This window comes from Engystomops pustulosus, unplaced genomic scaffold (genome assembly GCF_040894005.1).
Source record: "Engystomops pustulosus unplaced genomic scaffold, aEngPut4.maternal MAT_SCAFFOLD_158, whole genome shotgun sequence".
NCBI classification, from domain to species: Eukaryota; Metazoa; Chordata; class Amphibia; order Anura; family Leptodactylidae; genus Engystomops; species Engystomops pustulosus.
The window spans coordinates 230,199-257,185 of NW_027285038.1; the positions used below are offsets into that span (position 1 = coordinate 230,199).

Here is a 26,987-nt window from a genome sequence, read left to right on the forward strand (position 1 = left end):
TGTCCTGTGTACTATGTGCAGTGTGTACTATGTGCAGGGTGTGTACTATGTGCAGTGTGTGTACTATCTGCAGTGTCCTGTGTACTATGTGCAGTATCCTGTGTACTATGTGCAGCGTGTACTATGTGCAGGGTCCTGTGTACTATGTGCAGTGTCCTGTGTACTATGTGCAGTGTGTACTATGTGCAGTGTGTACTATGTGCAGGGGTCCTGTGTACTATGTGCAGTGTGTGTGCTATGTGCAGTGCGTACTATGTGCAGGGTCCTGTGTACTATGTGCAGGGTCCTGTGTACTATGTGCAGTGTCCTGTGTACTATGTGCAGGGGTCCTGTGTACTATGTGCAGTGTCCTGTGTACTATGTGCAGTGTGTACTATGTGCAGTGTGTACTATGTGCAGGGGTCCTGTGTACTATGTGCAGTGTCCTGTGTACTATGTGCAGTGTGTACTATGTGCAGGGGTCCTGTGTACTATGTGCAGTGTCCTGTGTACTATGTGCAGGGTCCTGTGTGCTATGTGCAGGGTCCTGTGTACTATGTGCAGTGTCCTGTGTACTATGTGCAGGGTCCTGTGTGCTATGTGCAGTGTGTACTATGTGCAGGGTCCTGTGTGCTATGTGCAGTGTCCTGTGTACTATGTGCAGTGTCCTGTGTACTATGTGCAGTGTGTACTATGTGCAGTGTGTGTACTATGTGCAGTGTGTGTACTATGTGCAGTGTGTACTATGTGCAGTGTGTACTATGTGCAGGGGGTGTACTATGTGCAGTGTGTACTATGTGCAGTGTGTGTACTATGTGCAGTGTGTGTACTATGTGCAGGGGGTGTACTATGTGCAGGGGGTGTACTATGTGCAGGGGGTGTACTATGTGCAGTGTGTACTATGTGCAGTGTCCTGTGTATTATGTGCAGTGTGTAATATGTGCAGGCTCCTGTGTACTGTGTGCAGGCTCCTGTGTACTGTGTGCAGGCTCCTGTGTACTGTGTGCAGGGGGTGTACTATGTGCAGTGTCCTGTGTACTATGTGCAGGGGGTGTACTATGTGCAGGGGGTGAATACTATGTGCAGGGGGTGTGTACTAAGTGCAGGGGGTGTATTATGTGCAGTGTGTGTACTATGTGCAGTGTGTACTATGTGTAGTGTGTACTATGTGCAGGGGGTGTACTATGTGCAGTGTGTACTATGTGCAGTGTCCTGTGTACTATGTGCAGGGGTCCTGTGTACTATGTGCAGTGTCCTGTGTACTATGTGCAGTGTCCTGTGTACTATGTGCAGTGTCCTGTGTACTATGTGCAGTGTCCTGTGTACTATGTGCAGTGTGTACTATGTGCAGGCTCCTGTGTACTATGTGCAGGGGGTGTACTATGTGCAGGGGGTGTACTATGTGCAGGGGGTGTACTATGTGCAGTGTCCTGTGTACTATGTGCAGTGTGTGTACTATGTGCAAGGTCCTGTGTACTATGTGCAGTGTGTACTATGTGCAGTGTGTACTATGTGCAGTGTGTGTACTATGTGCAAGGTCCTGTGTACTATGTGCAGTGTGTACTATGTGCAGTATCCTGTGTACTATGTGCAGGGGTCCTGTGTACTATGTGCAGGGTCCTGTGTACTATGTGCAGTGTGTACTATGTGCAGTGTCCTGTGTACTATGTGCAGGGTCCTGTGTACTATGTGCAGTCTGTGTACTATGTGCAGGCTCCTGTGTACTATGTGCAGGGGTCCTGTGTACTATGTGCAGGGGTCCGGTGTACTATGTGCAGTGTGTACTATGTGCAGGGTCCTGTGTACTATGTTCAGTGTGTACTATGTGCAGGGGTCCTGTGTACTATGTGCAGGGGGTGTATTATGTGCAGTGTCCTGTGTACTATGTGCAGGGGGGTGTACTATGTGCAGGGGGGTGTACTATGTGCAGGGGGGTGTACTATGTGCAGGGGGATGTACTATGTGCAGGGGGATGTACTATGTGCAGGGGATGTACTATGTGCAGGGGGGTGTACTATGTGCAGGGGGTGTACTATGTGCAGGGGGGTGTACTATGTGCAGGGGGGTGTACTATGTGCAGGGGGATGTACTATGTGCAGGGGGTGTACTATGTGCAGGGGGGTGTACTATGTGCAGGGGGGTGTACTATGTGCAGGGGGGTGTACTATGTGCAGGGGGGTGTACTATGTGCAGGGGGGTGTACTATGTGCAGGGGGGTGTACTATGTGCAGGGGGTGTACTATGTGCAGGGAGGTGTACTATGTGCAGGGAGGTGTACTATGTGCAGGGAGGTGTACTATGTGCAGGAGGGTGTACTTTGTGCACTGTGTACTATGTGCATGTGGTGTACTATGTGCAGGGAGGTGTACTATGTGCAGGAGGGTGTACTATGTGCAGGGGGTGTACTATGTGCAGTGTCCTGTGTACTATGTGCAGTGTCCTGTGTACTATGTGCAGTGTCCTGTGTACTATGTGCAAGGTGTACACTATGTGCAGGGTGTACACTATGTGCAGGGTGTACACTATGTGCAGGGTGTACACTATGTGCAGGGGGTGTACTATGTGCAGGGAGTGTACTACGTGCAGGGGGTGTACTACGTGCAGGGGGTGTACTACGTGCAGGGGGGTGTACTATGCGCAGGGAGTGTACTATGTGCAGTGTGTACTATGTGCAGTGTGTACTATGTGCAGGGTGTGTACTATGTGCAGTGTCCTGTGTACTATGTGCAGTGTGTACTATGTGCAGTGTCCTGTGTACTATGTGCAGTGTGTACTATGTGCAGGGGGTGTACTATGTGCAGGGGGTGTACTATGTGCAGGGGGTGTATACTATGTGCAGGGGGTGTATACTTTGTGCAGGGGGTGTATTATGTGCAGGAGTCCTGTGTACTATGTGCAGGGGGTGTACTAGGTGCAGGGTCCTGGGTACTATGTGCAGGGGGTGTACTATGTGCAGGGTTCTGTGTACTTTGTGCAGGTTGCATACTATGTGCAGGGGGTGTACTATGTGCAGGGTGTACTATGTGCAGGGGGTGTACTATGTGCAGGGGGTGTACTATGTGCAGGGGGTGTACTATGTGCAGGGGGTGTACTATGTGCAGTGTGTACTATGTGCAGTGTGTACAATGTGCAGGGGGTGTACTATATGCAGTGTGTACTATGTGCAGGGGGTGTACTATGTGCAGGGGGTGTACTATGTGCAGGGGGTGTACAATGTACACCAGGAGGAACTTGGAGGAGGCATTACACCATTATACCTCACACCATTATACAGACTGTCAGTCATGTGTATAGGAGTATCTCATACACACAGGCTGCAGGGGGCGCCAGCACCAGGAAGCACATGGAGGAGCCATTACACCATTATACCTCACATCATTATACAGGCTGTCAGTCATGTGTATAGGAGTATCTCATACACACAGGCTGCAGGGGGCGCCAGCACCAGGAAGCACATGGAGGAGCCATTACACTATTATACCTCACATCATTATACAGGCTGTCAGTCATGTGTATAGGAGTATCTCATACACACAGGCTGCAGGGGGCGCCAGCACCAGAAGCACATGGAGGAGCCATTACACCATTATACCTCACATCATTATACAGGCTGTCAGTCATGTGTATAGGAGTATCTCATACACACAGGCTGCAGGGGGCGCGAGCACCAGAAGCACATGGAGGAGCCATTACACCATTATACCTCACACCATTATACAGGCTGTCAGTCATGTGTATAGGAGTATCTCATACATACAGGCTGCAGAGGGCGCCAGCACCAGGAAGCACATGGAGGAGACCTTACACCATTATACCTCACATCATTATACAGGCTGTCAGTCATGTGTACAGGAGTATCTCATACACACACAGGCTGCAGAGGGCGCCAGCACCAGGAAGCACATGGATGAGCCATTACACCATTATACCTCACACCATTATACAGGCTGTCAGTCAGTTGTATAGGAGTATCTCATACACACAGGCTGCAGGGGGCGCCAGCACCAGGAAGCATATAGAGGAGCCATTACACCATTATACCTCACATCATTATACATGCTGTCAGTCATGTGTATAGGAGTATCTCATACACACAGGCTGCAGGGGGCGCCAGCACCAGGAAGCACATGGAGGAGCCATTACACCATTATACCTCACATCATTATACAGGCTGTCAGTCATGTGTATAGGAGTATCTCATACACACAGGCTGCAGGGGGCGCCAGCACCAGGAGGCACATGGAGGAGCCATTACACTATTATACCTCACATCATTATACAGGCTGTCAGTCATGTGTATAGGAGTATCTCATACACACAGGCTGCAGGGGGCGCCAGCACCAGGAAGCACATGGAGGAGCCATTACACTATTATACCTCACATCATTATACAGGCTGTCAGTCATGTGTATAGGAGTATCTCATACACACAGGCTGCAGGGGGCGCCAGGAGTGTCACATCATTATACAGGCTGTCAGTCATGTGTATAGGAGAATCTCATACACACACAGGCTGCAGAGGGCGCCAGCACCAGGAGGCACTATGTGCAGGTGGTGTACTATGTGCAGGGGATGTACTATGTGCAGGGGGTGTACTATGTGCAGGGGGTGTATTATGTGCAGTGTCCTGTGTACTATGTGCAGGGGGGTGTACTATGTGCAGAGGGGTGTACAATGTGCAGGGGGTGTACTATGTGCAGGGGGTGTACTATGTGCAGGGGGTGTACTATGTGCAGGGAGTGTACTATGTGCAGGGAGTGTACTATGTGCAGGGAGTTTACTATGTGCAGGGGGTGTATTATGTGCAGTGTCCTGTGTACTATGTGCTGGGGGGTGTACTATGTGCAGAGGGGTGTACTATGTGCAGAGGGGTGTACTATGTGCAGAGGGGTGTACTACGTGCAGGGGGTGTACTACGTGCAGGGGGTGTACTACGTGCAGGGGGGTGTACTATGCGCAGGGAGTGTACTATGTGCAGTGTGTACTATGTGCAGTGTGTACTATGTGCAGGGTGTGTACTATGTGCAGTGTCCTGTGTACTATGTGCAGTGTGTACTATGTGCAGTGTCCTGTGTACTATGTGCAGGGTGTACTATGTGCAGGGGGTGTACTATGTGCAGGGGGTGTACTATGTGCAGGGGGTGTACTATGTGCAGTGTGTACTATGTGCAGTGTGTACTATGTGCAGTGTGTACAATGTGCAGGGGGTGTACTATATGCAGTGTGTACTATGTGCAGGGGGTGTACTATGTGCAGGGGGTGTACTATGTGCAGGGGGTGTACAATGTACACCAGGAGGTATTTGGAGGAGGCATTACACCATTATACCTCACACCATTATACAGGCTGTCAGTCATGTGTATAGGAGTATCTCATACATACAGGCTGCAGGGGGCGCCAGCACCAGGAAGCACATGGGGGAGCCATAACACCATTATACCTCACATCATTATACAGGCTGTCAGTCATGTGTATAGGAGTATCTCATACACACACAGGCTGCAGGGGGCGCCAGCACCAGGAAGCACATGGAGGAGCCATTACACCATTATACATCACATCATTATACAGGCTGTCAGTCATGTGTATAGGAGTATCTCATACACACAGGCTGCAGGGGGCGCCAGCACCAGGAAGCACATGGAGGAGCCATTACACCATTATACCTCACATCATTATACAGACTGTCAGTCATGTGTATAGGAGTATCTCATACACACAGGCTGCAGGGGGCGCCAGCACCAGAAGCACATGGAGGAGCCATTACACCATTATACCTCACATCATTATACAGGCTGTCAGTCATGTGTATAGGAGTATCTCATACACACAGGCTGCAGGGGGCGCCAGCACCAGAAGCACATGGAGGAGCCATTACACCATTATGCAGGCTGTCAGTCATGTGTATAGGAGTATCTCATACACACAGGCTGCAGGGGGCGCCAGGAGTGTCACATCATTATACAGGCTGTCAGTCATGTGTATAGGAGTATCTCATACACACACAGGCTGCAGGGGGCGTCAGCACCAGGAGGCACTATGTGCAGGGGGTGTACTATGTGCAGGGGATATACTATGTGCAGGGGGTGTACTATATGCAGGGGGTGTACTATGTGCATAGAGTGTATTATTACTATGTGCAGAGGGGTGTACTATGTGCAGAGGGGTGTACTATGTGCAGAGGGGTGTACTATGTGCAGGGAGTGTATTATGTGCAGTGTCCTGTGTACTATGTGCTGGGGGGTGTACTATGTGCAGAGGGGTGTACTATGTGCAGAGGGGTGTACTATGTGCAGAGGGGTGTACTATGTGCAGGGAGTGTACTATGTGCAGAGGGGTGTACTATGTGCAGAGGGGTGTACTATGTGCAGGGAGTGTATTATGTGCAGTGTCCTGTGTATTATGTGCAGTGTCCTGTGTACTATGTGCTGGGGGGTGTACTATGTGCAGAGGGGTGTACTATGTGCAGAGGGGTGTACTATGTGCAGAGGGGTGTACTATGTGCAGAGGGGTGTACTATGTGTAGGGAGTGTATTATGTGCAGTGTCCTGTGTACTATGTGCTGGGGGGTGTACTATGTGCAGAGGGGTGTACTATGTGCAGAGGGGTGTACTATGTGCAGAGGGGTGTACTATGTGCAGAGGGGTGTACTATGTGCAGGGAGTGTACTATGTGCAGGGAGTGTACTATGTGCAGGGGGTGTATTATGTGCAGGGGGTGTATTATGTGCAGCGTCCTGTGTACTATGTGCTGGGGGGTGTACTATGTGCAGAGGGGTGTACTATGTGCAGAGGGGTGTACTATGTGCAGAGGGGTGTACTATGTGCAGAGAGGTGTACTATGTGCAGGGAGTGTACTATGTGCAGGGAGGTGTACTATGTGCAGGGAGTGTACTATGTGCAGGGAGGTGTACTATGTGCAGGGAGGTGTACTATGTGCAGGGAAGTGTACTATGTGCAGGGGGGTGTACTATGTGCAGGGAGTGTACTATGTGCAGGGAGTGTACTATGTGCAGGGGGGTGTACTATGTGCAGGGGGGTGTACTATGTGCAGGGGGGTGTACTATGTGCAGGGGGGCGTCAGCACCAGGAGGAACATGGAGGAGCCATTACTCACATCATTATACAGGCTGTCAGTCATGTGTATAGGAGTATCTCATACACACACAGGCTGCAGGGGGCGCCAGCACCAGGAAGCACATGGAGGAGCCATTACACCATTATACCTCACATCATTATACAGACTGTCAGTCATGTGTATAGGAGTATCTCATACACACAGGCTGCAGGGGGCGCCAGCACCAGGAAGCACATGGATGAGCCATTACACCATTATACCTCACATCATTATACAGGCTGTCAGTCATGTGTATAGGAGTATCTCATACACACAGGCTGCAGGGGGCGCCAGCACCAGGAAGCATATGGAGGAGCCATTACACCATTATACCTCACATCATTATACAGGCTGTCAGTCATGTGTATAGGAGTATCTCATACACACAGGCTGCAGGGAGCGCCAGCACCAGGAAGCACATAGAGGAGCCATTACACCATTATACCTCACATCATTATACAGGCTGTCAGTCATGTGTATAGGAGTATCTCATACACACACAGGCTGCAGAGGGCGCCAGCACCAGGAAGCACATGGAGGAGCCATTACACCATTATACCTCACATCATTATACAGGCTGTCAGTCATGTGTATAGGAGTATCTCATACATACAGGCTGCAGGGGGCGCCAGCACCAGGAAGCACATGGAGGAGCCATTACACCATTATACCTCACATCATTATACAGACTGTCAGTCATGTGTATAGGAGTATCTCATACACACAGGCTGCAGGGGGCGCCAGCACCAGGAAGCACATGGAGGAGCCATTACACCATTATACCTCACATCATTATACAGGCTGTCAGTCATGTGTATAGGAGTATCTCATACACACAGGCTGCAGGGGGCGCCAGCACCAGGGAGCACATGGAGGAGCCATTACACTATTATACCTCACATCATTATACATGCTGTCAGTCATGTGTATAGGAGTATCTCATACACACAGGCTGCATGGGGCGCCAGCACCAGGAAGCACATGGAGGAGCCATTACACCTCACACCATTATACAGGCTGTCAGTCATGTGTATAGGAGTATCTCATACACACAGGCTGCAGGGGGCGCCAGCACCAGGAAGCACATGGAGGAGCCATTACACCATTATACCTCACATCATTATACAGGCTGTCAGTCATGTGTATAGGAGTATCTCATACACACAGGCTGCAGGGGGCGCCAGCACCAGGAGGCACATGGAGGAGCCATTACACTATTATACCTCACATCATTATACAGGCTGTCAGTCATGTGTATAGGAGTATCTCATACACACAGGCTGCAGGGGGCGCCAGCACCAGGAAGCACATGGAGGAGCCATTACACTATTATACCTCACATCATTATACAGGCTGTCAGTCATGTGTATAGGAGTATCTCATACACACAGGCTGCAGGGGGCGCCAGGAGTGTCACATCATTATACAGGCTGTCAGTCATGTGTATAGGAGAATCTCATACACACACAGGCTGCAGAGGGCGCCAGCACCAGGAGGCACTATGTGCAGGTGGTGTACTATGTGCAGGGGATGTACTATGTGCAGGGGGTGTACTATGTGCAGGGGGTGTATTATGTGCAGTGTCCTGTGTACTATGTGCAGGGGGGTGTACTATGTGCAGAGGGGTGTACAATGTGCAGGGGGTGTACTATGTGCAGGGGGTGTACTATGTGCAGGGGGTGTACTATGTGCAGGGAGTGTACTATGTGCAGGGAGTGTACTATGTGCAGGGAGTTTACTATGTGCAGGGGGTGTATTATGTGCAGTGTCCTGTGTACTATGTGCTGGGGGGTGTACTATGTGCAGAGGGGTGTACTATGTGCAGAGGGGTGTACTATGTGCAGAGGGGTGTACTACGTGCAGGGGGTGTACTACGTGCAGGGGGTGTACTACGTGCAGGGGGGTGTACTATGCGCAGGGAGTGTACTATGTGCAGTGTGTACTATGTGCAGTGTGTACTATGTGCAGGGTGTGTACTATGTGCAGTGTCCTGTGTACTATGTGCAGTGTGTACTATGTGCAGTGTCCTGTGTACTATGTGCAGGGTGTACTATGTGCAGGGGGTGTACTATGTGCAGGGGGTGTACTATGTGCAGGGGGTGTACTATGTGCAGTGTGTACTATGTGCAGTGTGTACTATGTGCAGTGTGTACAATGTGCAGGGGGTGTACTATATGCAGTGTGTACTATGTGCAGGGGGTGTACTATGTGCAGGGGGTGTACTATGTGCAGGGGGTGTACAATGTACACCAGGAGGTATTTGGAGGAGGCATTACACCATTATACCTCACACCATTATACAGGCTGTCAGTCATGTGTATAGGAGTATCTCATACATACAGGCTGCAGGGGGCGCCAGCACCAGGAAGCACATGGGGGAGCCATAACACCATTATACCTCACATCATTATACAGGCTGTCAGTCATGTGTATAGGAGTATCTCATACACACACAGGCTGCAGGGGGCGCCAGCACCAGGAAGCACATGGAGGAGCCATTACACCATTATACATCACATCATTATACAGGCTGTCAGTCATGTGTATAGGAGTATCTCATACACACAGGCTGCAGGGGGCGCCAGCACCAGGAAGCACATGGAGGAGCCATTACACCATTATACCTCACATCATTATACAGACTGTCAGTCATGTGTATAGGAGTATCTCATACACACAGGCTGCAGGGGGCGCCAGCACCAGAAGCACATGGAGGAGCCATTACACCATTATACCTCACATCATTATACAGGCTGTCAGTCATGTGTATAGGAGTATCTCATACACACAGGCTGCAGGGGGCGCCAGCACCAGAAGCACATGGAGGAGCCATTACACCATTATGCAGGCTGTCAGTCATGTGTATAGGAGTATCTCATACACACAGGCTGCAGGGGGCGCCAGGAGTGTCACATCATTATACAGGCTGTCAGTCATGTGTATAGGAGTATCTCATACACACACAGGCTGCAGGGGGCGTCAGCACCAGGAGGCACTATGTGCAGGGGGTGTACTATGTGCAGGGGATATACTATGTGCAGGGGGTGTACTATATGCAGGGGGTGTACTATGTGCATAGAGTGTATTATTACTATGTGCAGAGGGGTGTACTATGTGCAGAGGGGTGTACTATGTGCAGAGGGGTGTACTATGTGCAGGGAGTGTATTATGTGCAGTGTCCTGTGTACTATGTGCTGGGGGGTGTACTATGTGCAGAGGGGTGTACTATGTGCAGAGGGGTGTACTATGTGCAGGGAGTGTACTATGTGCAGAGGGGTGTACTATGTGCAGAGGGGTGTACTATGTGCAGGGAGTGTATTATGTGCAGTGTCCTGTGTATTATGTGCAGTGTCCTGTGTACTATGTGCTGGGGGGTGTACTATGTGCAGAGGGGTGTACTATGTGCAGAGGGGTGTACTATGTGCAGAGGGGTGTACTATGTGCAGAGGGGTGTACTATGTGCAGGGAGTGTATTATGTGCAGTGTCCTGTGTACTATGTGCTGGGGGGTGTACTATGTGCAGAGGGGTGTACTATGTGCAGAGGGGTGTACTATGTGCAGAGGGGTGTACTATGTGCAGAGGGGTGTACTATGTGCAGGGAGTGTACTATGTGCAGGGAGTGTACTATGTGCAGGGGGTGTATTATGTGCAGGGGGTGTATTATGTGCAGCGTCCTGTGTACTATGTGCTGGGGGGTGTACTATGTGCAGAGGGGTGTACTATGTGCAGAGGGGTGTACTATGTGCAGAGGGGTGTACTATGTGCAGAGAGGTGTACTATGTGCAGGGAGTGTACTATGTGCAGGGAGGTGTACTATGTGCAGGGAGTGTACTATGTGCAGGGAGGTGTACTATGTGCAGGGAGGTGTACTATGTGCAGGGAAGTGTACTATGTGCAGGGGGGTGTACTATGTGCAGGGAGTGTACTATGTGCAGGGAGTGTACTATGTGCAGGGGGGTGTACTATGTGCAGGGGGGTGTACTATGTGCAGGGGGGTGTACTATGTGCAGGGGGGCGTCAGCACCAGGAGGAACATGGAGGAGCCATTACTCACATCATTATACAGGCTGTCAGTCATGTGTATAGGAGTATCTCATACACACACAGGCTGCAGGGGGCGCCAGCACCAGGAAGCACATGGAGGAGCCATTACACCATTATACCTCACATCATTATACAGACTGTCAGTCATGTGTATAGGAGTATCTCATACACACAGGCTGCAGGGGGCGCCAGCACCAGGAAGCACATGGATGAGCCATTACACCATTATACCTCACATCATTATACAGGCTGTCAGTCATGTGTATAGGAGTATCTCATACACACAGGCTGCAGGGGGCGCCAGCACCAGGAAGCATATGGAGGAGCCATTACACCATTATACCTCACATCATTATACAGGCTGTCAGTCATGTGTATAGGAGTATCTCATACACACAGGCTGCAGGGAGCGCCAGCACCAGGAAGCACATAGAGGAGCCATTACACCATTATACCTCACATCATTATACAGGCTGTCAGTCATGTGTATAGGAGTATCTCATACACACAGAGGCTGCAGAGGGCGTCAGCACCAGGAGGAACATGGAGGAGCCATTACTCACATCATTATACAGGCTGTCAGTCATGTGTATAGGAGTATCTCATACACACACAGGCTGCAGGGGGCGCCAGCACCAGGAAGCACATGGAGGAGCCATTACACCATTATACCTCACATCATTATACAGACTGTCAGTCATGTGTATAGGAGTATCTCATACACACAGGCTGCAGGGGGCGCCAGCACCAGAAAGCACATGGAGGAGCCATTACACCATTATACCTCACATCATTATACAGGCTGTCAGTCATGTGTATAGAAGTATCTCATACACACAGGCTGCAGGGGGCGCCAGCACCAGGAAGCACATGGAGGAGCCATTACACCAATATACCTCACACCATTATACAGGCTGTCAGTCATGTGTATAGGAGTATCTCATACACACAGGCTGCAGGGGGCGCCAGCACCAGGGAGCACATGGAGGAGCCATTACACTATTATACCTCACATCATTATACATGCTGTCAGTCATGTGTATAGGAGTATCTCATACACACAGGCTGCATGGGGCGCCAGCACCAGGAAGCACATGGAGGAGCCATTACACCTCACACCATTATACAGGCTGTCAGTCATGTGTATAGGAGTATCTCATACACACAGGCTGCAGGGGGCGCCAGCACCAGGAAGCACATGGAGGAGCCATTACACCATTATACCTCACATCATTATACAGGCTGTCAGTCATGTGTATAGGAGTATCTCATACACACAGGCTGCAGGGGGCGCGAGCACCAGAAGCACATGGAGGAGCCATTACAGCATTATACCTCACACCATTATACAGGCTGTCAGTCATGTGTATAGGAGTATCTCATACACACAGGCTGCAGGGGGCGCCAGCACCAGGAGGAACATGGAGGAGCCATTACTCACACCATTATACAGGCTGTCAGTCATGTGTATAGGAGTATCTCATACACACAGGCTGCAGGGGGCGCCAGCACCAGGAGACACATGGAGGAGGCATTATACCTCACACCATTATACAGGCTGTCAGTCATGTGTATAGGAGTATCTCATACACACAGGCTGCAAGGGGCGCCAGCACCAGGAAGCACATGGAGGAGACATTACACCATTATACCTCACATCATTATACAGGCTGTTAGTCATGTGTATAGAAGTATCTCATACACACAGGCTGCAGGGGGCGCCAGCACCAGAAGCACATGGAGGAGGCATTACACCATTATACCTCACATCATTCTACATGCTGTCAGTCATGTGTATAGGAGTATCTCATACACACAGGCTGCAGGGGGCGCCAGCACCAGGGAGCACATGGAGGAGCCATTACACTATTATACCTCACATCATTATACATGCTGTCAGTCATGTGTATAGGAGTATCTCATACACACAGGCTGCATGGGGCGCCAGCACCAGGAAGCACATGGAGGAGCCATTACACCTCACACCATTATACAGGCTGTCAGTCATGTGTATAGGAGTATCTCATACACACAGGCTGCAGGGGGCGCCAGCACCAGGAAGCACATGGAGGAGCCATTACACCATTATACCTCACATCATTATACAGGCTGTCAGTCATGTGTATAGGAGTATCTCATACACACAGGCTGCAGGGGGCGCGAGCACCAGAAGCACATGGAGGAGCCATTACAGCATTATACCTCACACCATTATACAGGCTGTCAGTCATGTGTATAGGAGTATATCATACACACAGGCTGCAGGGGGCGCCAGCACCAGGAGGAACATGGAGGAGCCATTACTCACACCATTATACAGGCTGTCAGTCATGTGTATAGGAGTATCTCATACACACAGGCTGCAGGGGGCGCAAGCACCAGGAGACACATGGAGGAGGCATTATACCTCACACCATTATACAGGCTGTCAGTCAAGCACTGGGGGTGTGGCTGTGCCTCTCACTCATGAATAAGCTGGACAGCTTGAATATGCTAATGACTTATTGGACCTCTCACAGGTAATTTGCATACAGCTTTATGACCCCATTGCTTAAAGGGGTATTCCGGGAATATGAACGTCTGACACAAAAAACCATGAGAATATAAAAATAAATGAATACAACAATACTCAATGTCATTAGTCACAAAACGCAGCTCAAATTGTTTGATTTTATGATTTACAAAATGTATGGCCTCTCTAAAGTAGGTGGAGTAATCACTAAGATGGTCGCCACTGGAAACTACAAGTTCCATGATCCTTTAGTTCTCAATAACTCCTCCTCCATCTTATGCTCTGCCCCCAATGATGATGTAACAGACTGTGCTGCTCTGTTACCATAGTAATGATGATGTAACAGACTGTGCTGCTCTGTTACCATGGTAAGGATGATGTAACAGACTGTGCTGCTCTGTTACCATGGTAATGATGATGTAACAGACTGTGCTGCTCTGTTACCAAGGTAATGATGATGTAACAGACTGTGCTGCTCTGTTACCAAGGTAATGATGATGTAACAGACTGTGCTGCTCTGTTACCATGGTAATGATGATGTAAGAGACTGTGCTGCTCTGTTACCATAGTAATGATGATGTAACAGACTGTGCTGCTCTGTTACCATGGTAATGATGATGTAACAGACTGTGCTGCTCTGTTACCATGCTAATGATGATGTAACAGACTGTGCTGCTCTGTTACCATGGTAATGATGATGTAACAGACTGTGCTGCTCTGTTACCATGGTAATGATGATGTAACAGACTGTGCTGCTCTGTTACCATGGTAATGATGATGTAACAGACTGTGCTGCTCTGTTACCATGGTAATGATGATGTAACAGACTGTGCTGCTCTGTTACCATGGTAATGATGATGTAAGAGACTGTGCTGCTCTGTTACCATGGTAATGATGATGTAAGAGACTGTGCTGCTCTGTTACCATGGTAATGATGATGTAAGAGACTGTGCTGCTCTGTTACCATGGTAATGATGATGTAACAGACTGTGCTGCTCTGTTACCATGGTAATGATGATGTAAGAGACTGTGCTGCTCTGTTACCATGGTAATGATGATGTAAGAGACTGTGCTGCTCTGTTACCATGGTAATGATGATGTAAGAGACTGTGCTGCTCTGTTACCATGGTAATGATGATGTAACAGACTGTGCTGCTCTGTTACCATAGTAATGATGTGTAACTGCCATCACCACAACACTGGCCATACTGGATGCACTTCAACCAACCGAATACAGCCAAACGTAGTGGTGATCACATGACCTGCCCAGGCAGGTGCAGGACATTTGATGTGGACATGTGACCAGCGGCCATCTTCTGTCCTGTGTCCGCACCGCAACGGACCGCGCGGAGGAAATTAACGGACTGATTAAAGGTCCGGGAGCATTATAATTCTCCATCACAGTCTATGTCAGCAGCATTCTTCTGCTAAGGGGAGCAACATTTTAAATAACAACTAATTACACATTAGCTTCTATTCTGAGTGCCCATTTCTATATGAATGCTGCTGATTCCTGGAATACCCCTTTAAGTTTACAGGCCTGTAGAAGGACAATGCAGGGATAGAGGCAAGGGGGCATATTTATCAGGACCTCTGCGCACCGCCAGTGGCGCAGAGGCCCTGAAATAATCGCAAATGCAGGCTTATTGCTAGCTTTTACGATTATTTTCCCCAATCCTCCACCTTCACGCCAGTGGGGCGTGAAGGGGCGTGAAGGGGGGCGCGGCCGGCCGAGCGGGGGGGCGCGGCCGGACGGGAGTGGGCCGGCGCGGGGCGTTACTGTCCCCGCGCCTGCGCACTCGCTGCTGCCGGCTGCGTTTTTTTCTACGCCAGGCCCTGCCTCTTGATGTATCGGGCTGCGAATTTGCAGCGGCGGGGCGATCATACGCTGGCGCACGAGCGCATAAATATCCCCCAATGCTTTCTAATGCCAGTGTCAGAACTCGCAAATTGTTCTGCTGGATCAGGTTTCAGGCTTCTTGCTGGAAAACCACACCCAGTGCTGCCTGTGATTGACAGCTCCATTTCTGATCCTGGGAAAGCTGGGTGTGTCTCTGTAATTGTTTACCTGCAGCTGCGGTTTGAGTGATGGACGTGGTGCTGGGGGCGGTGTCCATTACTGCCTTATATTCTGCCCTTCATCTGGTGCTGGTTATTCAGTCTCCTGTGTATCCGGTGCTGGTTATTCAGTCTCCTGTGTATCCGGTGCTGGTTATTCAGTCTCCTGTGTATCCGGTGCTGGTTATTCAGTCTCCTGTGTATCTAGTGCTGGTTATTCAGTCTCCTGTGTATCTAGTGCTGGTTATTCAGTCTCCTGTGTATCCGGTGCTGGTTATTCAGTCTCCTGTGTATACGGTGCTGGTTATTCAGTCTCCTGTGTATCTGGTGCTGGTTATTCAGTCTCCTGTGTATCTAGTGCTGGTTATTCAGTCTCCTGTGTATCTAGTGCTGGTTATTCAGTCTCCTGTGTATCTGGTGCTGGTTATTCAGTCTCCTGTGTATCTAGTGCTGGTTATTCAGTCTCCTGTGTATCTAGTGCTGGTTATTCAGTCTCCTGTGTATCTGGTGCTGGTTATTCAGTCTCCTGTGTATCTGGTGCTGGTTATTCAGTCTCCTGTGTATCTAGTGCTGGTTATTCAGTCTCCTGTGTATCTGGTGCTGGTTATTCAGTCTCCTGTGTATCTGGTGCTGGTTATTCAGTCTCCTGTGTATCCGGTGCTGGTTATTCAGTCTCCTGTGTATCTGGTGCTGGTTATTCAGTCTCCTGTGTATCTAGTGCTGGTTATTCAGTCTCCTGTGTATCCGTGCTGGTTATTCAGTCTCCTGTGTATCTAGTGCTGGTTATTCAGTCTCCTGTGTATCTAGTGCTGGTTATTCAGTCTCCTGTGTATCTAGTGCTGGTTATTGCAGTCTCCTGTGTATCTGGTGCTGGTTATTGCAGTCTCCTGTGTATCTAGTGCTGGTTATTGCAGTCTCCTGTGTATCTGGTGCTGGTTATTGCAGTCTCCTGTGTATCCGGGGCTGGTTATTCAGTCTCCTGTGTATCTGGTGCTGGTTATTCAGTCTCCTGTGTATCTAGTGCTGGTTATTCAGTCTCCTGTGTATCCGGTGCTGGTTATTCAGTCTCCTGTGCATCTAGTGCTGGTTATTCAGTCTCCTGTGTATCCGTGCTGGTTATTCAGTCTCCTGTGTATCTAGTGCTGGTTATTCAGTCTCCTGTGTATCTAGTGCTGGTTATTCAGTCTCCTGTGTATCCGGTGCTGGTTATTCAGTCTCCTGTGTATCCGGTGCTGGTTATTCAGTCTCCTGTGTATCTAGTGCTGGTTATTCAGTCTCCTGTGTATCTAGTGCTGGTTATTCAGTCTCCTGTGTATCCGGTGCTGGTTATTCAGTCTCCTGTGTATCCGGTGCTGGTTATTCAGTCTCCTGTGTATCTGGTGCTGGTTATTGCAGTCTCCTGTGTATCCGGGGCTGGTTATTCAGTCTCCTGTGTATCCGGTGCTGGTTATTCAGTCTCCTGTGTATCCGGTGCTGGTTATTCAGTCTCCTGTGTATCTAGTGCTGGTTATTCAGTCTCCTGTGTATCTAGTGCTGGTTACTCAGTCTCCTGTGTATCCGGTGCTGGTTATTCAGTCTCCTGTGTATCTAGTGCTGGTTATTCAGTCTCCTGTGTATCCGGGGCTGGTTATTCAGTCTCCTGTGTATCCGGTGCTGGTTATTTAGTCTCCTGTGTATCCGGTGCTGGTTATTCAGTCTCCTGTGTATCTAGTGCTGGTTATTCAGTCTCCTGTGTATCTAGTGCTGGTTATTCAGTCTCCTGTGTATCCGGTGCTGGTTATTCAGTCTCCTGTGTATCTGGTGCTGGTTATTCAGTCTCCTGTGTATCCAGTTCTGGTTATTCAGTCTCCTGTGTATCTGGTGCTGGTTATTCAGTCTCCTGTGTATCCGGTGCTGGTTATTCAGTCTCCTGTGTATCTGGTGCTGGTTATTCAGTCTCCTGTGTATCTAGTGCTGGTTATTCAGTCTCCTGTGTATCTAGTGCTGGTTATTCAGTCTCCTGTGTATCTAGTGCTGGTTATTCAGTCTCCTGTGTATCCGGTGCTGGTTATTCAGTCTCCTGTGTATCTAGTGCTGGTTATTCAGTCTCCTGTGTATCTAGTGCTGGTTATTCAGTCTCCTGTGTATCTAGTGCTGGTTATTCAGTCTCCTGTGTATCTAGTGCTGGTTATTCAGTCTCCTGTGTATACGGTGCTGGTTATTCAGTCTCCTGTGTATCTGGTGCTGGTTATTCAGTCTCCTGTGTATCTGGTGCTGGTTATTCAGTCTCCTGTGTATCTAGTGCTGGTTATTCAGTCTCCTGTGTATCCGGTGCTGGTTATTCAGTCTCCTGTGTATCCGGTGCTGGTTATTCAGTCTCCTGTGTATCTAGTGCTGGTTATTGCAGTCTCCTGTGTATCTGGTGCTGGTTATTGCAGTCTCCTGTGTATACGGTGCTGGTTATTCAGTCTCCTGTGTATCTAGTGCTGGTTATTCAGTCTCCTGTGTATCTAGTGCTGGTTATTCAGTCTCCTGTGTATCCGGTGCTGGTTATTCAGTCTCCTGTGTATCTAGTGCTGGTTATTCAGTCTCCTGTGTATCCGGTGCTGGTTATTCAGTCTCCTGTGTATCTAGTGCTGGTTATTCAGTCTCCTGTGTATCTAGTGCTGGTTATTCAGTCTCCTGTGTATCCGGTGCTGGTTATTCAGTCTCCTGTGTATCCGGTGCTGGTTATTCAGTCTCCTGTGTATCTAGTGCTGGTTATTCAGTCTCCTGTGTATCTAGTGCTGGTTATTCAGTCTCCTGTGTATCCGGTGCTGGTTATTCAGTCTCCTGTGTATCTAGTGCTGGTTATTCAGTCTCCTGTGTATCCGGTGCTGGTTATTCAGTCTCCTGTGTATCTAGTGCTGGTTATTCAGTCTCCTGTGTATCTAGTGCTGGTTATTCAGTCTCCTGTGTATCCGGTGCTGGTTATTCAGTCTCCTGTGTATCTAGTGCTGGTTATTCAGTCTCCTGTGTATCCGGTGCTGGTTATTCAGTCTCCTGTGTATCTAGTGCTGGTTATTCAGTCTCCTGTGTATCTAGTGCTGGTTATTCAGTCTCCTGTGTATCCGGTGCTGGTTATTCAGTCTCCTGTGTATCCGGTGCTGGTTATTCAGTCTCCTGTGTATCTAGTGCTGGTTATTCAGTCTCCTGTGTATCTAGTGCTGGTTATTCAGTCTCCTGTGTATCCGGTGCTGGTTATTCAGTCTCCTGTGTATCTAGTGCTGGTTATTCAGTCTCCTGTGTATCCGGTGCTGGTTATTCAGTCTCCTGTGTATCTAGTGCTGGTTATTCAGTCTCCTGTGTATCTAGTGCTGGTTATTCAGTCTCCTGTGTATCCGGTGCTGGTTATTCAGTCTCCTGTGTATCCGGTGCTGGTTATTCAGTCTCCTGTGTATCTAGTGCTGGTTATTCAGTCTCCTGTGTATACGGTGCTGGTTATTCAGTCTCCTGTGTATCTGGTGCTGGTTATTCAGTCTCCTGTGTATCTAGTGCTGGTTATTCAGTCTCCTGTGTATCTGGTGCTGGTTATTCAGTCTCCTGTGTATCTAGTGCTGGTTATTCAGTCTCCTGTGTATCTGGTGCTGGTTATTCAGTCTCCTGTGTATCTGGTGCTGGTTATTCAGTCTCCTGTGTATCTAGTGCTGGTTATTCAGTCTCCTGTGTATCTAGTGCTGGTTATTCAGTCTCCTGTGTATCCGGTGCTGGTTATTCAGTCTCCTGTGTATCTAGTGCTGGTTATTCAGTCTCCTGTGTATCTAGTGCTGGTTATTCAGTCTCCTGTGTATCTGGTGCTGGTTATTCAGTCTCCTGTGTATCCAAGGCTGGTTATTCAGTCTCCTGTGTATCCGGGGCTGGTTATTCAGTCTCCTGTGTATCTAGTGCTGGTTATTCAGTCTCCTGTGTATCCGGTGCTGGTTATTCAGTCTCCTGTGTATCTAGTGCTGGTTATTCAGTCTCCTGTGTATCCGGTGCTGGTTATTCAGTCTCCTGGGTATCTGGTGCTGGTTATTCAGTCTCCTGTGTATCTAGTGCTGGTTATTCAGTCTCCTGTGTATCCGGTGCTGGTTATTCAGTCTCCTGTGTATCTAGTGCTGGTTACTCAGTCTCCTGTGTATCCGGTGCTGGTTATTCAGTCTCCTGTGTATCTGGTGCTGGTTATTCAGTCTCCTGTGTATCTAGTGCTGGTTATTCAGTCTCCTGTGTATCCGGTGCTGGTTATTCAGTCTCCTGGGTATCTGGTGCTGGTTATTCAGTCTCCTGTGTATCTAGTGCTGGTTATTCAGTCTCCTGTGTATCCGGTGCTGGTTATTCAGTCTCCTGTGTATCTAGTGCTGGTTATTCAGTCTCCTGTGTATCTGGTGCTCTTGTGTTTCTTGCTATTCTGTGTAGTGACTTCTTCTTCTGACCATTCTATTTGCTATACGATTCTGGACCTTTGCCACCATCTTGGTTTTGACCCGGTTTGTTTGCCTACGCTTGTATCTGTTGGGTGTCTCTCAGTACCGTTTATCTCCTAGTGTGACCCCGCCATCCTGTCTGTCGTGTGTCTGTTTCTGTTACCAGTGTGAACACTGACCTATATCTGTATTTCCGGGTACCTGTCCGCTCCACCATCCAGCAGCTGCCAGACGAGGTAAGTCTCCCTGTCACCTTGTAGGGACACTAAGTGACTGTCAGTTAGGTTCCTGATAGTGGGTTTGCCCTTGTCAGGGCGGTTTATCTGCCGTAGGCAGGGCCTTAGCCCGCAGGGACATCGCAGGGTGAGTTCCCACTATTTACCTAGTCTGACAGCGCCAAGCCTGGGGTGGCTGCGCGGTTGCTGGACGGGTGCTGACAGGCAGTTTATGAAAATATATTTAGATTCGGGGGTTTATTTGCCTGACGTGTTCCCTTTAATATTACTTGCAGATTCTGGGCAGTAAACGTGTATGTTTGTCGGATTTTGGGAGCAGCAGTCGTATTGATAGTGGACGGCACACACCAGATCTAGGTTAGGGGGGGGGTCGGCCATTCCCTCTTGTAACCCAGAGATCCCCAGCTATCTACATCTGCAGGTAGGTAGGTTACAGTCACTTACCAGCTCTACTGATCCGTAGTGTTTCCTGCTGAATTCTCCACGTCTGCAGCCCAGGTCTTCAGAGACGGAGCTGGAAGAGAGAAGCTTCATAACTCAACATATGAGGTGGGACGTGTGGATGGCAGGCAGCGAGGAGATGGGGGTGACGCCAGTATGACCCCGATGCATAGGCCCCGCCGATACATGCACCCTGGCACGGGCCCCGTCCATACATGCACCCCCGGCACGGGCCCCGCCCATACATGCACCCCCGGCACGGGCCCCGCCCAATACATAAACCCCCGGCACGGGCCCCGTCCAATACATGCACCCCCGGCACGGGCCCCGCAAAATACATGCACCCCCGGCACGGGCCCCGCCCGATACATATATGTGATGTCACGCTGGGTGATGGGTATCTGTATACAGTGACTATACCCCGGTGTATATAGATGTATATACAGTATATATGTGATGTCACGCTGGGTGATGGGTATCTGTATACAGTGACTATACCCCGGTGTATATAGGTGTATATACAGTATATATGTGATGTCACGCTGGGTGATGGGTATCTGTATACAGTGACTATACCCCGGTGTATATAGGTGTATATACAGTATATATGTGATGTCACGCTGGGTGATGGGTATCTGTATACAGTGACTATACCCCGGTGTATATAGATGTGTATACGGTATATATGTGATGTCACGCTGGGTGATGGGTATCTGTATACAGTGACTATACCCCGGTGTATATAGGTGTATATACAGTATATATGTGATGTCACGCTGGGTGATGGGTATCTGTATACAGTGACTATACCCCGGTGTATATAGGTGTATATACAGTATATATGTGATGTCACGCTGGGTGATGGGTATCTGTATACAGTGACTATACCCCGGTGTATATAGATGTATATACAGTATATATGTGATGTCACGCTGGGTGATGGGTATCTGTATACAGTGACTATACCCCGGTGTATATAGGTGTATATACAGTATATATGTGATGTCACGCTGGGTGATGGGTATCTGTATACAGTGACTATACCCCGGTGTATATAGGTGTATATACAGTATATATGTGATGTCACGCTGGGTGATGGGTATCTGTATACAGTGACTATACCCCGGTGTATATAGGTGTATATACAGTATATATGTGATGTCACGCTGGGTGATGGGTATCTGTATACAGTGACTATACCCCGGTGTATATAGATGTATATACAGTATATATGTGATGTCACGCTGGGTGATGGGTATCTGTATACAGTGACTATACCCCGGTGTATATAGGTGTATATACAGTATATATGTGATGTCACGCTGGGTGATGGGTATCTGTATACAGTGACTATACCCCGGTGTATATAGGTGTATATACGGTATATATGTGATGTAACGCTGGGTGATGGGTATCTGTATACAGTGACTATACCCCGGTGTATATAGGTGTATATACAGTATATATGTGATGTCACGCTGGGTGATGGGTATCTGTATACAGTGACTATACCCCGGTGTATATAGATGTATATACAGTATATATGTGATGTCACGCTGGGTGATGGGTATCTGTATACAGTGACTATACCCCGGTGTAAATAGATGTATATATGGTATATATGTGATGTCACGCTGGGTGATGGGTATCTGTATACAGTGACTATACCCCGGTGTATATAGATGTATATACGGTATATATGTGATGTCACGCTGGGTGATGGGTATCTGTATACAGTGACTATACCCCGGTGTATATAGATGTATATACGGTATATATGTGATGTCACGCTGGGTGATGGGTATCTGTATACAGTGACTATACCCCGGTGTATATAGATGTATATACGGTATATATGTGATGTCACGCTGGGTGATGGGTATCTGTATACAGTGACTATACCCCGGTGTATATAGGTGTATATACAGTATATATGTGATGTCACGCTGGGTGATGGGTATCTGTATACAGTGACTATACCCCGGTGTATATAGGTGTATATACGGTATATATGTGATGTCACGCTGGGTGATGGGTATCTGTATACAGTGACTATACCCCGGTGTATATAGATGTATATACAGTATATATGTGATGTCACGCTGGGTGATGGGTATCTGTATACAGTGACTATACCCCGGTGTATATAGATGTGTATACAGTATATATGTGATGTCACGCTGGGTGGTGGGTATCTGTATACAGTGACTATACCCCGGTGTATATAGGTGTATATACGGTATATATGTGATGTCACGCTGGGTGATGGGTATCTGTATACAGTGACTATACCCCGGTGTATATAGATGTGTATACAGTATATATGTGATGTCACGCTGGGTGATGGGTATCTGTATACAGTGACTATACCCCGGTGTATATAGGTGTATATACAGTATATATGTGATGTCACGCTGGGTGATGGGTATCTGTATACAGTGACTATATCCCGGTGTATATAGATGTATATACAGTATATATGTGATGTCACGCTGGGTGGTGGGTATCTGTATACAGTGACTATACCCCGGTGTATATAGATGTATATACAGTATATATGTGATGTAACGCTGGGTGATGGGTATCTGTATACAGTGACTATACCCCGGTGTATATAGATGTATATACGGTATATATGTGATGTCACGCTGGGTGATGGGTATCTGTATACAGTGACTATACCCCGGTGTATATAGGTGTATATACAGTATATATGTGATGTCACGCTGGGTGATGGGTATCTGTATACAGTGACTATATCCCGGTGTATGTAGGTGTATATACAGTATATATGTGATGTCACGCTGGGTGGTGGGTATCTGTATACAGTGACTATACCCCGGTGTATATAGGTGTATATACAGTATATATGTGATGTCACGCTGGGTGGTGGGTATCTGTATACAGTGACTATACCCCGGTGTATATAGGTGTATATACAGTATATATGTGATGTCACGCTGGGTGATGGGTATCTGTATACAGTGACTATACCCCGGTGTATATAGGTGTATATACAGTATATATGTGATGTCACGCTGGGTGATGGGTATCTGTATACAGTGACTATACCCCGGTGTATATAGATGTATATACAGTATATATGTGATGTCACGCTGGGTGGTGGGTATCTGTATACAGTGACTATACCCCGGTGTATATAGATGTATATACAGTATATATGTGATGTAACGCTGGGTGATGGGTATCTGTATACAGTGACTATACCCCGGCGTATATAGATGTATATACGGTATATATGTGATGTCACGCTGGGTGATGGGTATCTGTATACAGTGACTATACCCCGGTGTATATAGATGTATATACGGTATATATGTGATGTAACGCTGGGTGATGGGTATCTGTATACAGTGACTATACCCCGGTGTATATAGATGTAGATACAGTATATATGTGATGTCACGCTGGGTGATGGGTATCTGTATACAGTGACTATACCCCGGTGTATATAGATGTATATACGGTATATATGTGATGTCACGCTGGGTGATGAGTATCTGTATACAGTGACTATACCCCGGTGTATATAGATGTATATACAGTATATATGTGATGTCACGCTGGGTGATGGGTATCTGTATACAGTGACTATACCCCGGTGTATATAGATGTATATACAGTATATATGTGATGTCACGCTGGGTGATGGGTATCTGTATACAGTGACTATACCCCGGTGTATATAGATGTGTATACAGTATATATGTGATGTCACGCTGGGTGGTGGGTATCTGTATACAGTGACTATACCCCGGTGTATATAGGTGTATATACGGTATATATGTGATGTCACGCTGGGTGATGGGTATCTGTATACAGTGACTATACCCCGGTGTATATAGATGTGTATACAGTATATATGTGATGTCACGCTGGGTGATGGGTATCTGTATACAGTGACTATACCCCGGTGTATATAGGTGTATATACAGTATATATGTGATGTCACGCTGGGTGATGGGTATCTGTATACAGTGACTATATCCCGGTGTATATAGATGTATATACAGTATATATGTGATGTCACGCTGGGTGGTGGGTATCTGTATACAGTGACTATACCCCGGTGTATATAGATGTATATACAGTATATATGTGATGTAACGCTGGGTGATGGGTATCTGTATACAGTGACTATACCCCGGTGTATATAGATGTATATACGGTATATATGTGATGTCACGCTGGGTGATGGGTATCTGTATACAGTGACTATACCCCGGTGTATATAGATGTATATACAGTATATATGTGATGTCACGCTGGGTGGTGGGTATCTGTATACAGTGACTATATCCCGGTGTATGTAGGTGTATATACAGTATATATGTGATGTCACGCTGGGTGGTGGGTATCTGTATACAGTGACTATACCCCGGTGTATATAGGTGTATATACAGTATATATGTGATGTCACGCTGGGTGGTGGGTATCTGTATACAGTGACTATACCCCGGTGTATATAGGTGTATATACAGTATATATGTGATGTCACGCTGGGTGATGGGTATCTGTATACAGTGACTATACCCCGGTGTATATAGATGTATATACAGTATATATGTGATGTCACGCTGGGTGGTGGTATCTGTATACAGTGACTATACCCCGGTGTATATAGATGTATATACAGTATATATGTGATGTCACCTGGGTGATGGGTATATGTATACAGTGACTATACCCCGGTGTATATAGATGTATATACAGTATATATGTGATGTCACGCTGGGTGATGGGTATCTGTATACAGTGACTATACCCCGGTGTATATAGGTGTATATACAGTATATATGTGATGTCACGCTGGGTGATGGGTATCTGTATACAGTGACTATACCCCGGTGTATATAGGTGTATATACAGTATATATGTGATGTAACGCTGGGTGATGGGTATCTGTATACAGTGACTATACCCCGGCGTATATAGATGTATATACGGTATATATGTGATGTCACGCTGGGTGATGGGTATCTGTATACAGTGACTATACCCCGGGCGATATAGATGTATATACAGTATATATGTGATGTCACGCTGGGTGATGGGTATCTGTATACAGTGACTATACCCCGGTGTATATAGATGTATATACGGTATATATGTGATGTAACGCTGGGTGATGGGTATCTGTATACAGTGACTATACCCGGTGTATATAGATGTAAGATACAGTATATATGTGATGTCACGCTGGGTGATGGGTATCTGTATACAGTGACTATACCCCGGTGTATATAGATGTATATACGGTATATATGTGATGTCACGCTGGGTGATGAGTATCTGTATACAGTGACTATACCCCGGTGTATATAGATGTATATACAGTATATATGTGATGTCACGCTGGGTGATGGGTATCTGTATACAGTGACTATACCCCGGTGTATATAGATGTATATACAGTATATATGTGATGTCACGCTGGGTGATGGGTATCTGTATACAGTGACTATACCCCGGTGTATATAGGTGTATATACAGTATATATGTGATGTCACGCTGGGTGGTGGGTATCTGTATACAGTGACTATACCCCGGTGTATATAGGTGTATATACAGTATATATGTGATGTCACGCTGGGTGATGGGTATCTGTATACAGTGACTATACCCCCGTGTATATAGGTGTATATACAGTATATATGTGATGTCACGCTGGGTGATGGGTATCTGTATACAGTGACTATACCCCGGTGTATATAGGTGTATATACAGTATATATGTGATGTCACGCTGGGTGATGGGTATCTGTATACAGTGACTATACCCCGGTGTATATAGGTGTATATACGGTATATATGTGATGTCACGCTGGGTGATGGGTATCTGTATACAGTGACTATACCCCGGGTGTATATAGGTGTATATACAGTATATATGTGATGTCACGCTGGGTGATGGGTATCTGTATACAGTGACTATACCCGGTGTATATAGGTGTATATACGGTATATATGTGATGTCACGCTGGGTGGTGGGTATCTGTATACAGTGACTATACCCCGGTGTATATAGATGTATATACGGTATATATGTGATGTCACGCTGGGTGATGGGTATCTGTATACAGTGACTATACCCCGGTGTATATAGATGTATATACAGTATATATGTAATGTCACGCTGGGTGGTGGGTATCTGTATAC

General features: G+C 47.6%; 1 protein-coding gene across 1 annotated transcript in view; it reads right to left on the minus strand.

Moving 5' to 3' along the window:
- The window catches only part of GARNL3 (GTPase activating Rap/RanGAP domain like 3), a 236,191-nt gene extending 215,290 nt beyond the window's left edge, over nt 1–20,901 (minus strand). The window contains 1 exon segment of the mRNA XM_072131865.1: nt 20,812–20,901. Within this exon segment, the coding sequence (XP_071987966.1) occupies nt 20,812–20,901 (90 nt within the window).
- Nucleotides 20,902–26,987: the final 6,086 nt, after the last annotated feature.